This window comes from Trachymyrmex cornetzi, unplaced genomic scaffold (genome assembly GCF_001594075.2).
Source record: "Trachymyrmex cornetzi isolate Tcor2-1 unplaced genomic scaffold, Tcor1.1 scaffold16, whole genome shotgun sequence".
Lineage (NCBI taxonomy): Eukaryota > Metazoa > Arthropoda > Insecta > Hymenoptera > Formicidae > Trachymyrmex > Trachymyrmex cornetzi.
Window position 1 is genome coordinate 604,672 of NW_017296201.1, and position 12,031 is coordinate 616,702.

Sequence of the window (12,031 nt, forward strand, 5' to 3'; positions counted from 1 at the left end):
CCGCCGCCGCCGCCGCCGCTATTGCTGCTGCTCCAATCTAATGACGTAGGTACTACTTGGAGAACGTTACCTACGCGAACCACTTGACTGGATCCAGATCGCACGGGCGGAGTCGTAATTGTAGCAGATACTTCGCGACGTACTGATTGCACCCCACTGAAATCAGCAGGGACTACTTGTAGAACATTTCCAACCTTAAAAACATAGGAAATTATATTTAATATAAATTTGCTCGATGCAATAATTATTGAAAGATATATAGTAATATGTTAAATACTTGTACAACTGTAGGCTGCTGTCTGTACATCATTTGCTGTTGTGGTTGTTGTTGTTGTTGTTGTTGTGGAGGAGGAGATGGATACGCGATAACGTTAGGATTGAAATTAGAAGAATATTCTGAAGCTATACCAGTAGAATCCTTATTGTGTTGCTTTTTAATACCTAATTCTAATTCTAATCTGTAAGCAATATATTAAATGTGGTCATTACATATATATATATACACACGCAGGCACGCACGCACGCACATATACACAAGTGTACAAAAAGTCTCGTATCCCTTAAATATATCTTAAAAAGTAAGCACTTCCGAGAAAAACTTTTTTGTAAAACTTGTATTTTCCGAGATATTCAGGCGTTCCGATACTTTTGCCTCATCCTATATGTGTAGTGCTTATTATGGTTGATTAAACCTGGCGTACATTCTTACCTATCGTCAAGAGATAAACGTTTCGGGGAGCTTGTAGACGACTCATCTATACAAGGAGGATAAGTCAAATTATTCTCTGTATAATAATATTCATTTCCACCTTCAATCTCATTTGAGTATTGGAAGTTTGTAACAGTTGCATCCATACTGCTATTAATACCCATTTCTGAATCTAAAATGCTCGTTCCTGGCATAATCCCCGACTGTATAATAGTCTCTATACGCCTACCCCTTTCGCCAGAAGCACTGAACTTTTTATTTTCATCATCGTCCTTCCTTTCCCTTTCTATTTCGTTTAGCCTATCACTTCCAGGTGAAGGAGACCTAAATTTAAAATTGACAAATTTAATCATAAACGAGGGATACATCATGTAAATTGAATCAAATGTTACCTGGAAGACCGTAATTCAGACATTCTGAATAAATGTTCCGGGCTTCTTAATCTTGACGTAGAAACAGATTTCACTCTCGATCTCGCATCGAACGGAGATCTACTCCTCGACCTCGATTGCGATCTCATCCTCAATCTTGATCTTGATGTTGATCTAGAACGTGATCCTGATCGCGATCTAGATCGAGATCGAGATCGGGATCTTAGTGGTGACCAAGAGCGAGATCTAGATTTTCGTCGAAATCGTTCTTGACGTAGAGGCGAATACCTTGATCGTTGTTGTGTTCGATTTCGTATTTTGTGTTCTGGATGACGATCCAAATCTGAAGGGTCTATGTCCTTCTCCCACTGCCGTTCCCTTTTTACATTAGATCTGTTTGAAATGAATAAAAACCATTAAGTGCTTTGTGGTTGTTTGTATAAATAAAATTATATACATAATGTTTACGTTGAAAACCAAAAAGAATAAAATTCAAATAAGAGGCAATAAACCACTATGCTGGTTGTCAGAGGCGAAAATAATATATTATGAAAAGAATACAAAAAAGACGTTTCGGTCTTAAATTAGACCATCTTCAGTTCAAGTAAGACGAGATACACACGCAAATTAAATTAAATAATAAAAATTATAAAGCCGCTATTAAATACAATTCATTCTAATTATTTCGAATCAACACTAATTTAGATCGTGCTGTTAACAGTTTCATCTATGTACAAAATTAATTCTTCGGTAACTAATATTCCACATCTATATCAGAAGGCCTTCGAAAAGCCACATAAAATCTTTCAAGGTACGTAATAATCGGCGAAATGAAACATTGCACACAAGATTTCCAAATTCTGTTACATTAAAACTAACAATTGTCAAGTCAAAGAAGTTATTTATATAAAACCTTAATTTAGAATTATTTACCTGTGTTAACAATATTTCAAACCAAAAAGAATGTTTTATCAACGTTATATTTCGTTGAATCTATTTAATATATACAGAAATATGTAAATACCTCCTCCTGTATTTTGGCAGCAATTGAGGCGAAGATTGTATCATATCCCTTTCCAGACTTCCCTCTCTATAATACGATCGATCATCATATTCAAGAGGCAAATCCTGTCCAACAGTGTATGAATCCATAGATTCGTTACCATCTCGTAAAATATTATTGCTTTCATATTGCCAATGATTTAATTCTTCTATGTGAAACCTAAATAATATTATTATAAGCTAATTATATATTGTTTATGATAAACATAAGTTTATTATATATGTACGTTCATATATCAATTTCATTGCATGTAAAATAATAATAAAGAATACAGTTCAAAACTCTATATGTCCTTTTGTTGCCACCATAACAAATTATTAGCAAATGCAGGTAAATGAAAAATTCAGACACATAGATATAAAAGTCAAATGGATATGTTATACCTATTATCTCTATATTTTTCAGACTCCATTGTTCTTTCCCTCAAAATCTCTAGTGGGTCATACAATCTAGTATCTTTCTCATGATCTCTATCTGTATTGTCATGTCTTCTCCTACCCCAGTCGTTACGATTGCTCTTAGAAGATACAGTGCCATGCTTTTTAAAATTATCTGTAGATAGATTAATATTTAAATGTCTAACGATATACAGTAAAATTATTTATTTAGGAAATAATATTTTTTTACCCTCGTTGTAACCGAAGCGTAATGGCGATCGCGTATATCTTTCTTTTCTTTCATCCGTTCTCGATTTACATGATCGTTCATCGTCGTATCTTTCTCTTTTTTTATCTTTGTCTCGCGTACTGATAGTAGCGTCGTCCTTCCTCTTTGGACTTTTACTACGGCTTCTGCTCCAACTATGACCGGGACTTCTACTTCCGCTTCCTTGGCGTTCCCATGAGACATAGGGACTTCGGCTCTTTTTTCTCCTTCCTCGTCCTGAAGGGCTAAATCTTCTCCTATCTGCAAAATCTGTTTTGGAACTTCTAGTATCCCTTCTGTCAGGCTTCTCTACATCGTCAGATGTCCTTTCAGATTTCTTTTCCTTCTTGTCCTTATCATGCGAATATCGTTTTTCACTTTCTTTCTTGCTAGGACTTCTCTTTCTGTGTTCCCGGATAGGAGATCGTATACTCGATGAAACATGAGTTTCATTTAGATTACGATTAGTCTTATATCTCTTTGCATCATCGTTTTTGTTTTCTCTGTCGTAGTTCTCAGATTGTTCAGATCGAACAGAGACCGCTTTTTCCGATGTCGGAGATCTCGATCGTCGTATCGCTATTACTGATGCTTTGGAAACCACAGAAAATTCAGTTGTATCTAATAATGCGTTATCAATTCTGCTATTACTCGCTACTATATCTCTATTACTATATTTCTGTTCAAAATGGTCTATCTGTTCTTGGTTCGGATATTCTTTGATATCATTCTTCAATGCATGTGACTCTAACAACTTTTTTTGTATTGTCAATAGGGCTGCTGCATGTTGAGCAGGATCCTGTAATGGTGTTTCCAAAATACGTTTCGACTTTACCTGTTCGTTAGTCCGACGAATCAAGAGCTGTTTAGGGATGAGTTTAAGTGCGTTCTTTCCTTCATTTATTTCATCATCTTTCGTTGCTGAGTTTACACTGGAATTTGCAACATGCTGTTTATCACATGACTTCTCTGCTCCATACTCTGCAAAAATATCTATATGTCTAGAGGTATGCATTTTTGAGCACGGTTCATTTATTGAAATGTCGTCAAATAAATTATCAGTGACTTTAAAGTTATGAGCAGAATCTCTATCTTCCAGTTGTATTTTATTCAATATACTTTCTGCCTTTTCACTTGACGTATGTTTAGTATCACGTTTAATTAATTGTAAAGGTATTCCAGACATGGGAATTGATAATTCGTCTGCTGTAATTAACATCTCCTTCTTTCTTTTTTCACGAAGCAGAGAATTACAAGAACTGCTCTCATTAGACAATTCTACATCCTACAAAGAAAAGAAATAGTTATTTAAATAAAGGATCTATAAGTATACTGGATATATACATTTGTTTATTTAAATAAGTATTAAATAAGAGATCTATATTTATAGATCCCTTTTTAATATTTAAAAATGAGGAATCTATATATTCTTACTTAGTATTTAAATAAGGAATCTATATGTATACATTCCTAAAGATCACTTTTTTTTATAAATAGATAAAAATACCTACTTGAGACTTTTGAGAAAGTGCTGGGGAACTGGGACTATATAGTTTTACTGAATAGGTATTCTCTTTGAATTTCACATCGGTTTGCGAAATTTCCTTAAATTGATCTCTAGTTTGGTGCTCCTTGATGGATGTGAGCTGTTCTTCATTTGTTTTCACAAGAATTGATTGTTTTATTGACGCATCATTCTTTGCCTGTATAGGTCTGACCGCCACTTCATCTGACGCCCATGATTTTTCCAATGATTCTCTACTTTGTGATTTTCTATGATAGAAATCTATTAAATCCGATTTACTAGAATTTTCCGAATAATCCACAGGACAGAGTTCTCCTTTTTTTGTTCTTTCAAATTCTTGTTCTTCACACTTGTCAATCTTGGACCATTCGACATATTCTTCCTCCCATATATCTTTAGCTTCTAATTTTTCTTCAGACTGAGAGCCTATGTCCCAACGGCTTTTTTTAACCCGTTTATCTGACTTCACAGTTAACTTATTCACATCTTCTTTGATATCTTTATTTTCATCTGTTTTAACCCAATCTTTTTGTATCGCGACAATATCGTTAACTTTACAAATTTCTATTTTTTCAGCAGTCTCATGAAATAGAGACTTTTCTTCTATATCCCAATCATTCGTTTTACTCTTTTGTTCTAGGAGCATCATTTCTTCTCTTTCACCTTCTTCTTGTTCCTCCTCCCATATTCTTATTGCATATAGACGTTCTTGCTTCTTTTTCATTTCTCTTACACTTTCCTTTTCTACTGCAATGTAGGTATCTGTTTTTTTATCATACTTAACTTCTTTCTCTGTTTTTTTTAATGAACCTTGGCTATTTTTTCGTTTACTCATAATTAGATCTGATATTGCTTCTAAACTATCCACTTCCCACTCATCTGCCAGAAGTTGTTTTTGATATACCTCTTTTTCAAGTTGTGTCAAAGATGGCACATTTAATGTATCAAAATCTGTTTCTCCCCATTTCTCCTTTTTCTGCTTTCCTAATTTTTTCAAATACTTAGTTTCATTTTGCATCCGTTGAGTAATACGCTCACTTTCCCGTTCCCAGTTTGCAAGAAACTCACCGCTACTTTTAATATCTTTTTCTTTTTTTTTCTTTCTCTTTGCTTCAATTTCCTCATCTAATCTTGCTTTTCCTTCATGAATCCTTTCTTCATTGTCTTTAGATGATCTATCTTTGTCTTGCTCAATATTGTCTCGACTATGCTTTCTTTTTCTTCGATATTTGCTTTTCTCTAAGCCATCCATTTTTTCCAATTCTTCACTGCGGTCTTGACTTGAGGTTTCACCATCATTTTGTTGTTTTGTCACAGAATCCATTTCCCATTGTTCCATGAAACTTTCGTCAGATTTACTTTCTTTTCTTTCCTTTCTCTGGTTCAAACATTCATCGTCATGTACACTTATATCAACAATATTTTTGTTCGTTGATATAACTTGATCAATCCTCTTTTTGTCTTCGTCTGTTGCTTCTTCTTTAATCTTCCTTGTTGGAGTCACTGACTGCAATATCTTTGTTCCATCTGATGAAGCTATTACAGGAGACTTTGATATTATTTTTCTTATATCTCCATTATCAATAGATTTGGTTTCCATCGTTTTCTTCTTCCTTTTTTTCTTTTTTGTGTATTCATCTAAATCACTACTATTGGAATCCGTGCTCATCTTTCTCCTTCGCTTTTTTTTTATTCGTGCAATGCGCTTCACCTTTTTTCTTTTTTTTCCAATTTTCTTCTTCTTCCGCCTTCTTTTTCTTCTCTCTTCCGAACTACTAGAGTCACTACTGCTAGTACTATCCGTACTATCAGAATCGGAAGAAGATGAATTACTTAGTACTTTTCGTTTGCGTTTCCTTTTTTTCTTTTGCTTTTCTGAATCTGAAGAGGTGATACTACTAGATGAATCACTACTGGATGTCATTTTCTTTTTTTTCTTCTTTTTTACGTCTCTGGATTCAGTATTTTCATCACTCAATCGTTCAACTTTTATTCTAACGTTCTCCCAGTCACTTGGAATTGACTTGGAATCCTGAGATTCGTCATTTTCGTTCGTATGTTCAATTTGTATATTATTTTCATTAACTTGTATTTGACAGTCTGTTGACATAGTAGACTCCTCACATTCTGTACTCTTCGTCAATTCTTCTAGAGTTTCCAGATTACTCTTTTTTTCAAATTTCTCCTTCAATGGTATTTCCATATTGTTATCTTCAGCTAAATTAGATTCTATATTGAATTCATGATAACTATGCGGAGAAGTAGATTTAACCGGGTTTTTTTTTGGAGAATATTTTTTAGTTACATCAGTTGCAGTGCACACCATCTTCATAAATTGTTCATATTCTGAAGCTAGCTTTTCATTTCCAGCAGGCTGTAGCAAAGAAGACGAAGAAGATTCATTAATCGATATGTTTTCGACAATTTTTTCACTAGATTTATTATCTTCTTTAATGCCTTCAACACTGTTATCAATTTTGTCTTCATCCATTATACTAGACGTTGTGGAACATCTCTCTTCTTTTAAAACAGAAGATGAATTATTATTATCTCAATGATTTTAACATCCACGTTATATGCATTATCGTTATTGTTAAAAATCACTTACGTTGGTTTACGGAAACATGCAGTTTGTTTACTGGTTCTTCGATTTCTTCTTTTGCTACATTGATAGACGATATTTCCTCATCTTCACTATCCCATTTTGACTTAGGAAGCTGTATAGTCATCTGCCAGCTGGTATCTTTATGATAGTCAATTGTATTTATTTGTTGATACCAATTACGCTTCTGCTGCACTGTGTCTTCTGTATCAATCCTACAATTACAAAGATTTAGTTAGATATAAAGATTTGGACACAAAGGATTTTACGATATACCGTGGTAAAGACGCTTCACAAATGTCTTGTATCTTCTCACGACGTTCAGGAGTGACGACCTGTAGAAGTTGCGAAACATTTAACAAAAGAGAAATGCGCGGATTTTCACAATACAATAATTGAAGTCCTCTTGCTCGTTTCGTCAGCTTAATCGATTCAGGTGGATACTTTTTGGGTCCATTAAGTCCCTCAGCTATCAATGCTTGACGTTTTAAACGATGATTATTTAACATTAACATTTGTTCAAAATACCGTGCATAATCTTGCGTTGCTCTAAAACACATAATAATAACACAAACATGCTTAATATGTAAATATAGATAGACGAGGGTCGTTTGAAAAGTTTTGAGCTTTAACATGGAGATGGCATTACTCCATTTTGGTACAATCGTATATGCTTTGAAAGATACCTATGAAAATTGTAACCATTGTGAACGCTCAGGATGCATTCCGAAATTCATTGCCAGTACTGAAAATCTATAGCGCATGTAACATATACTATAGTCAGTTGTTTGACAGTCATTTGTGCCAGTCGATGTCAGTGTTTTTGTAAAAATGGAAAAAATCGAATATCAACGATTGCCATAATATAAATATTTACAAATTGCGGTTCGAATTAGTTAACTATCAACCGCATTCACCAGATCTGATTCCCAACGACTCTTTCCTATTTCCTAGGCTCAAAGTTAGGTTCGGAGGACACGGATTTTCATCAAACGAAAACACTCCCACAAATGACTCTCAAAAACAACTGAGCGTCAAAATGGCTACAATTTTCACAGGTATCTTGCAAAACATACGATTGTAGTACCAAAATGGGTTTTGATGAGTAATGCCATTTCGAGGCTCAGAACTTTTCAAACGACCCTCGTATAAATATAAAAATAATCGATATAAATGTAAAAGCTATAGGAATCAATGCTGGTTGTAAACATGCGTGAATTTTAATAAATTAATACAAAAATTAGAACGTTTCAACTTTTTCAACAAAATTTTAATGTGTGACGAAAAAGAAAATTTTTAACAAGAAATTTGGAGATTTGCAATATTTCGAATTAGCGGCGTTACGTTTAAGAGGTTATAGGCTGAAGATAACTCAAAGTTGAGTTGAAACGTTTCAATTTTTGTATTAATTTATAATTAAAATTATCACGCAAGTTTATAACCAGCGTTGATTCCTATAGCCTTCACATTTATATTTTTTATTTTTGTATTAATAAAAGGAGTCTTTAACAATTAGTTTAATTTAATTTAATTGAATAGATATATAAAATCTTAAACTTCACTTAAAAAGTAAATTTAACATTATATATATGTGTATGCATCAAATTTATTTATGTGGCCCGATAACCGCATGCAATTCATATATATATATATATTTATTTATTTATTTATTTGCCATTTTTTAATTATTTCTCAAACTTTACTTAAAAAATTGTTACAAACATATACCTGATTTTTATAGATCGTTCTGAATTATTACGTCTTCTGAGATGAATAATATCATCGAAAGTTAAACCAGATTTTCGTACTTCCGCCCATGAGTTACTTTTCAATAATACCTTTTCTTTCCATTTGTCTTTGTCTTTTTCTTTTTTATCTTTGCTTTCTACTTCCATTTCTGACATATCATTTCGTCTTTCTTTTATACTTTCTTTCTTATTCTTTGTTGCTTCAGTTTTTTCTTTTGTCTCTTCTTTTTCTTTTACAATTTCTTTCTTTTCCTTTTCTTCTTTCTTGTCACGATTTGTATCTGCTTTGCTATTATTCCGTTTATCTTTGTCGTTTTTCTTTTTCTTATCTTTCTTATGCTTTCCTCTGTTCTGAGATGATTTTTGTGTAAAACGTTCTATACTTTCATTTCGATTTTTCACATCCTGACTAGAACTATCTTTATTAATTTTATCATGATGTCGAGACCTTATAAAAATAATTATTTTTATTTAATACTTACCAGAGTATAAAAAATAATGGAGCAAATATATTTTACATAGATATAAAAATTAGAAAGAAAGAACATATATTAATATAAAAAATATTACCTTTCTGAATATTTTCGATCCACTGATCTACTTTTACGATCATTGTTTATTTCCTCGTGTTTTCTTCTTTCTTTTGTATGTTTTTTACTTTCGAGTAAACTAGATATATTTTTGCCTGTATAATTTTCGTCTTCCATACTTGCTACAAAAGTTTTTTCATTAAATGCCTGATTTATAATCATAAATGTATGAAAATAATACCTGCAGCCATAGCTTCTGCGAGTAACATTTTACTTTTAGATTCCTCTCTTCGAATTTCTTCAATAGCCAGAATTTTTTCCTCTATAAAATTATAAATTGTAATCCAGTTAAAAATAGATTTATAAATCTTACCACCTTCAAATTATTGATCTTATTTGGATAACATTCATAGACAACAAAAAGGATTTAAATACTTATTTCTACTATAAATTTTAAGAATTAGACATACAAATCTATAAGAATCAACTACTTCGTCTTTAATCGTTTTGGAAATTGCAGTTTTGAAATTGATATAATGTTAGGTAAAAAAGTTACAAGTGCAAAATGAACAATAATATAGTATTAACTGGATGCTTAAAAATTATGTAATACATACATGAAGATTTCTTTTTCAGTTTAGAAGTAGCCTATATTATAAAATGAAGTTGCAACAGTTTATTTGCTAATTCTTGTTTGCGTTAATTTTGTAATATAAATAAGTATAAAACTGTGATGCACACAATACTGAATAAAATTACATATAATTTATATATGGATATTGGGAAAATAAAATATTAAAGAAATTCAATGGTACCTTATTCTGCAAAAAAATAATTAAAATTCGTGATTGATCAATACAATAACCTAAATAAAAATGTATCATAACAATTGATATAATAATATAAATCAATATGTACAAATTATATGCACTAATTGTATTATAGAACTGTTATTTTTATTTAATTAAAAAGAATGATATTTACACACACTTAAGTATTAAGAATTATACTTGATTATTTCTTAAAAAAAATCAAAGCAACATTCAATATTCTATACATAATATAAATTTATAAATATCAACAACTTAAATTATTCTAAATAAAATGAAACATTTATATATTTTCACATTCTATTAATTTTATTAAAAAATTAATGTAAAATATTTGTAACAAATGTTAATTCACTACAAACACAATTTGCAATTTAAAAAAATCATAATTAAAAGATTGAATGTATTCAACTTTTGCAATTTCGTTCATAACACTAAAATATAACTTTTCTCCTATTTAAATATGTAAATATTTTACTTATATACTACAAAAATAACTTAAAGTAAAATTAATTCCAAATTTGTCAAATATACAACAATTGCAGTTTACAATTACATACAGTTATATGCAGCGAATACAATTATTTAAAAATAATTTTATGATAAAATATATCACCTGTTTTTTTTCTTGATTTATTTATATCATCTTGAACAGTTTTATCTTTTGCCTTTAAAGCTCCGGTAGAATGCTGAGACATGTTTGGCTTAACTTGGGATTTAGGCAATGCTTTGAATTGATTAGCAAATGCCATTAATCGTTTCTTTGCTTGAACTTTTCCGAGTACTGGTTTCACTGTCTTTGGACTCTCCAACCTAGATGTATCACCATCGCTTGTTTGACCTTTGGTACTATCTGGGGTTTCTGGCATTTGTATGTCCAACAAGGAAATAGAGATATCTGGAGTTGGTTCTTCCGGAATATAAGTATCTTTTGATTGAGAAGCATCTGTGTCATTTTTTTCTAGTATCACATAAAAGTCATTTATAGAAGAATTAAATTAAAAACAATCCTGTAACGACAAAAAAGAATGAAACATGTTTTCTACCTGAAAGAGATGATATCCTTTCTTCTTCTGCCATTGGTAGTTTTGATGTCTGCCAAAATTTTAGTTATCTAAAATCATATTCATACTTAAGTTATCTAAAATCATATTCATACTTAAGAATTACAAGCATAGTAAAAAATAATATTATAAAAAATTACATCCAGCAGTAAAATCTTATGATATTCTGAAATGTTACAAAAATTAAAAACATTAGCAAAAAACATGGTTTTAAAATAAGAGAGCTGTATAAATATATAATATGGATATGTAGAACCATACCTAAACAGGCAACGTACATACAATCATACTATATAATTAAATCATCTACTTGTTCCATGAAGCAAATAACACTTATTTCTTTGTAATTATGAAAAACAATTATAGGAAAATTATAAATGTTACGAAAGCTAGAAAGCGTTCACAATGTATATTAAACACGGATCTGTTTGTATAAATCTAATGTACAAGTAGCAAATGTGAATAGTTGATTATATGAAAAAAATATCACAAGAGGATGCGTGCAACTTCTTATCGTCGACTGATGACACTTACCGTGGTTTGCAATTTAAATCACTAATATTCGCGATAAAACTGGCGATACCAATATTAATACATTTTGTGAATTAAAACACAAACATACAGTCGTCGCATAGACGTATCTCATCCGTACAGTCCCTACTTCTATTGAAGTCAAACGAAACTAATATGTAAATTACAGCGGACATGTTGTTCAAACCATAACCATGGTATAAAGGTGCTTTTTCATGGGCGTCAGTTGACGCGTTTTCAACGTCATAACAGGTCACGTGATCAAATTGACGAATACCAAGCATCAATTTTGATCGCGTGACCTGTTTTGACGCTGAAAACGCGTCAACTGACGCCCATGAAAAAGCACCTTGAAAATATACTAAGGCCTAGTTTACAACATGCACTCATATTGGGGTGGCACCCAGTTGGAC

General features: G+C 31.7%; 1 protein-coding gene across 3 annotated transcripts in view; it reads right to left on the reverse strand.

The window, feature by feature from the left end:
- LOC108758775 (titin homolog) overlaps window positions 1–11,807 on the reverse strand; it is a 14,519-nt gene extending 2,712 nt beyond the window's left edge. The window contains exons 1-16 of one of the 3 annotated variants that reach the window (XM_018503879.1): window positions 11,710–11,807; window positions 11,070–11,137; window positions 10,640–10,984; window positions 9,435–9,515; window positions 9,234–9,375; window positions 8,644–9,111; window positions 7,192–7,464; window positions 6,922–7,130; window positions 4,300–6,833; window positions 2,771–4,073; window positions 2,527–2,695; window positions 2,105–2,302; window positions 1,102–1,473; window positions 710–1,033; window positions 278–458; window positions 1–194 (exon numbers count right to left, since the gene is read on the reverse strand). The exon at window positions 1–194 is cut by the window's left edge and continues 317 nt beyond it. In XM_018503879.1, coding sequence (XP_018359381.1) covers window positions 1–194; window positions 278–458; window positions 710–1,033; window positions 1,102–1,473; window positions 2,105–2,302; window positions 2,527–2,695; window positions 2,771–4,073; window positions 4,300–6,833; window positions 6,922–7,130; window positions 7,192–7,464; window positions 8,644–9,111; window positions 9,234–9,375; window positions 9,435–9,515; window positions 10,640–10,984; window positions 11,070–11,103 — 6,827 coding nt within the window. In that variant the 5' untranslated portion in view covers window positions 11,104–11,137; window positions 11,710–11,807. Of the gene's footprint in view, window positions 195–277; window positions 459–709; window positions 1,034–1,101; window positions 1,474–2,104; window positions 2,303–2,526; window positions 2,696–2,770; window positions 4,074–4,299; window positions 6,834–6,921; window positions 7,131–7,191; window positions 7,465–8,643; window positions 9,112–9,233; window positions 9,376–9,434; window positions 9,516–10,639; window positions 10,985–11,069; window positions 11,138–11,591 lie in introns of all 3 variants that reach the window. The other 2 variants (XM_018503877.1, XM_018503878.1) reach the window with 2 other exon arrangements.
- Between the last annotated feature and the right edge of the window lie 224 nt (window positions 11,808–12,031).